This window comes from Lycium ferocissimum, unplaced genomic scaffold (genome assembly GCF_029784015.1).
Source record: "Lycium ferocissimum isolate CSIRO_LF1 unplaced genomic scaffold, AGI_CSIRO_Lferr_CH_V1 ctg9034, whole genome shotgun sequence".
Lineage (NCBI taxonomy): Eukaryota > Viridiplantae > Streptophyta > Magnoliopsida > Solanales > Solanaceae > Lycium > Lycium ferocissimum.
In genome coordinates this window covers 13,402-16,206 of record NW_026727544.1, presented here as the reverse complement: position 1 = coordinate 16,206, position 2,805 = coordinate 13,402, and the positions used below count along the sequence as shown (strand labels likewise).

Here is a 2,805-nt window from a genome sequence, read left to right as displayed (position 1 = left end):
ATCCACGCCGCTTGTAGAGTTTGAAGTTCCATGACTTGGCCTTGGGTGGATGTCTTGAAGTGAAGTGTGACAAGTAGGATCGTATCATCCTTCCCTTCTTCAAACGGATTCGTCCTCGAATCCGAACCAAGCAAAACCCAAGGGAAGACATACGAAAACATACTCCTCAAGGATTGAGGGTTAGCACACAACGCAATAATCACATATTCATGCCAAGGATGAACAAACTTGTGGTACAACCACACATCTATTACAATCATGACTAACATTTGCACACATGAGGTATCAAAAAGTTGATTCCTCCAAGGTTCATGACATAAGGATAGAGTAATAAAACCAATGGATTCAAAATCCAAAGTATGCAACTCGACATTGGTTCTATTTGACATGTAGCATAATGTCCAAACAAAAACACTCTCATTTTTCAAACAACGACTCCTCCAAGATAGTGCTCTCAAATCGCACTAGGTGTCACCCGGATCAAAGGGGACGAACATCCATCTAGTATGGTGAAGAACACAATCGGCTAGATCATAAAAGCCTTCTCCCACATAAGATGCACTCCCTATATGCTCAAGAATGTCATCATATGCAAACAAGTAATAAAGAAAGGTATCACGTAAAATAACTTCCTCATCAATATCACTCCCCAATGTAACCTCACCATACGGTTCAAGGACAAGATTATCCAAGGGGCTACTATGAAGTTGAGCATGAAAGGAAGAATTTACAATTTCTAGACAAGAATCACCTTCCTTTGTAACACTTTCCTTCCCCACAAATGGATCACAATTTCTCAAAAGAAGATCTCCATCATGGGAAAGAGTGTCTTCATCCCATAGTGGGTTACATATCACATTATAGTCTCCAAAGGAAACTAAACGTTCAACATTACCAAACACCCCACTAGGTTCATCACTCTCAATAGTCATGTCATCCTCAAATAAAACATTATCCTTTGCAAGAGAGTAATCCATGAACAATGAGGAGTCAAAGTATGTCATTTCACTCTCAAAAGAACCAATGTCATCTTTCAATGCATTTTCGCTCACATGACTATCTACATGACACACATCACCACTACAAATTGGAGTCTTATCACATGACACTAAAGTACGATCAAGAGACCCATTTTGACATGAAACAAACAAGGGTGAGATGTCACATTCTTTCAATTGACCAATTATATCAACATTATCACTAACTAGAGGTACATTAAACACATCACAAGGATCCTCAAGTAGTGAATTATCATTACAAGCAAGTTGATCAACACTAGTTGGTGGTATGTCAAACTCGCAAGAATTACTGACATGATGACCACATGACATTGTACTACCATTTAATTCACAAGTGTCAACACTAGGTGGACACAAATCGATCTTACAAGAAGAATCAATTTGGTCATCTAAAGGATCAACTAGTGTTTGAGCACCCGCATTCGATAATGCACTATCATTCAAAGCACAAGTGTCAACACTAGATGGACACAAATCGACCTTGCAAGAAGGATCAATTCGGTCATCAATAGAATCAACTAGTGTAGTGACACTTTTAACAATGACATTATCAAGACATGGCAAGGATTCACTAGGCTCAATGCAAGGTAAACTAACTTTCATACTCAAATTGGCATTAATATCAATCAACAAAGTAAGAGTATTAGGATAAGTTATTTTACCTTGATTCTCATGTAAGGGATTTTCCTTGCCATGAGACACCAAAGGGAAGCTCATTTGACCATGTGAATTAATGGTCTTGTCCGCCGTTCCTCCTTTCAACCACTTCCTTTTCAATGCGGCCCAAATCTCACTTGGGGTTTTTATAGGTGAGGGAATATGTTGAATTTGTGGCATCTCACAAGTGGGACTTTGCTTTTTCCCTTTTGACCTTTTCTCTTGGGAAGTGGTTTTGCTCCTATAACCCTTTTCATGTGGTTCGGGATAATGGCCTCTCAAGCTCTCTTTCATTACATCCCAAGTAGTGATTGGATTTCCCCTCTTGTACGCCCAATAGTGTGCAAGCTTCTTCTCAAAAGTCCCAATAGCCAATTTCATCTTCCTTTCTTGGGAATAAGGGTAACTAGCAAAGATTTCTTCCATCATGAACTCCCATTTCACATACTCTTCTCCACTAGCTTCCATAATCAAGATAGGCCATCTCACATTGGGATCTTGCACTGTTATACTTGGATTCATTCTACGAAGTACGTATGGAAATAGATGTTTCCTCCTTTCATCCATGACATACTTATGCCACTCTTGCTCATATGGGATCTCATACCTTTGAAACCAAGGGCCACCTAAACATACGTGACAAGTATCCATTAGAAGCACATCACACCAAACCTCCTCTTGGTACTCGCCAAGTGAAATGGATGCCATCACCCTCCTATCAACCCAATATCCCCCTCGTCAAAATAAGGAGTCTGCCTAATCACGCAAGGTAACCTTAGCTCTTTAATTGTATGAGGGGTGATGAAGTTGGTGTAACAATCGTCATCAAGCATAAGGATTCCCTCTCTACCACAAAGGTTTACCTTGGTCGACATGAATGGCCTCTTTGGAACCACCTTATTTTGCATAGGACGACTCCAACTAGTACTCACATTCCCACCATGCCACTTTGCTTCGGATAGGAAGTACTACAAGAAGAAGCATATCATGCCCACTAGAAGTCCTTCCATAATCAACATTAGCACTTCCACTACCTCCATAGACATACCCTCCATGAGTCCTGTTTGTATAAGGATTTTCCCCATAAGACCTATAAGACATATACGAAGGAGAGTCATACCTCGAGTCG

The 2,805-nt window shown here is 40.2% G+C and overlaps 1 protein-coding gene across 1 annotated transcript; it reads right to left on the bottom strand.

Moving 5' to 3' along the window:
• Window positions 1-464: 464 nt before the first annotated feature.
• Window positions 465-2,384, bottom strand: LOC132046020 (uncharacterized). The gene is made up of 3 exons (XM_059436569.1): window positions 2,204-2,384; window positions 1,551-2,173; window positions 465-938 (listed from the first exon to the last, which is right to left on the bottom strand). The coding sequence occupies exons 1-3, from the start codon at window positions 2,382-2,384 to the stop codon at window positions 465-467; spliced, it is 1,278 nt and encodes a 425-aa protein (XP_059292552.1).
• Window positions 2,385-2,805: the final 421 nt, after the last annotated feature.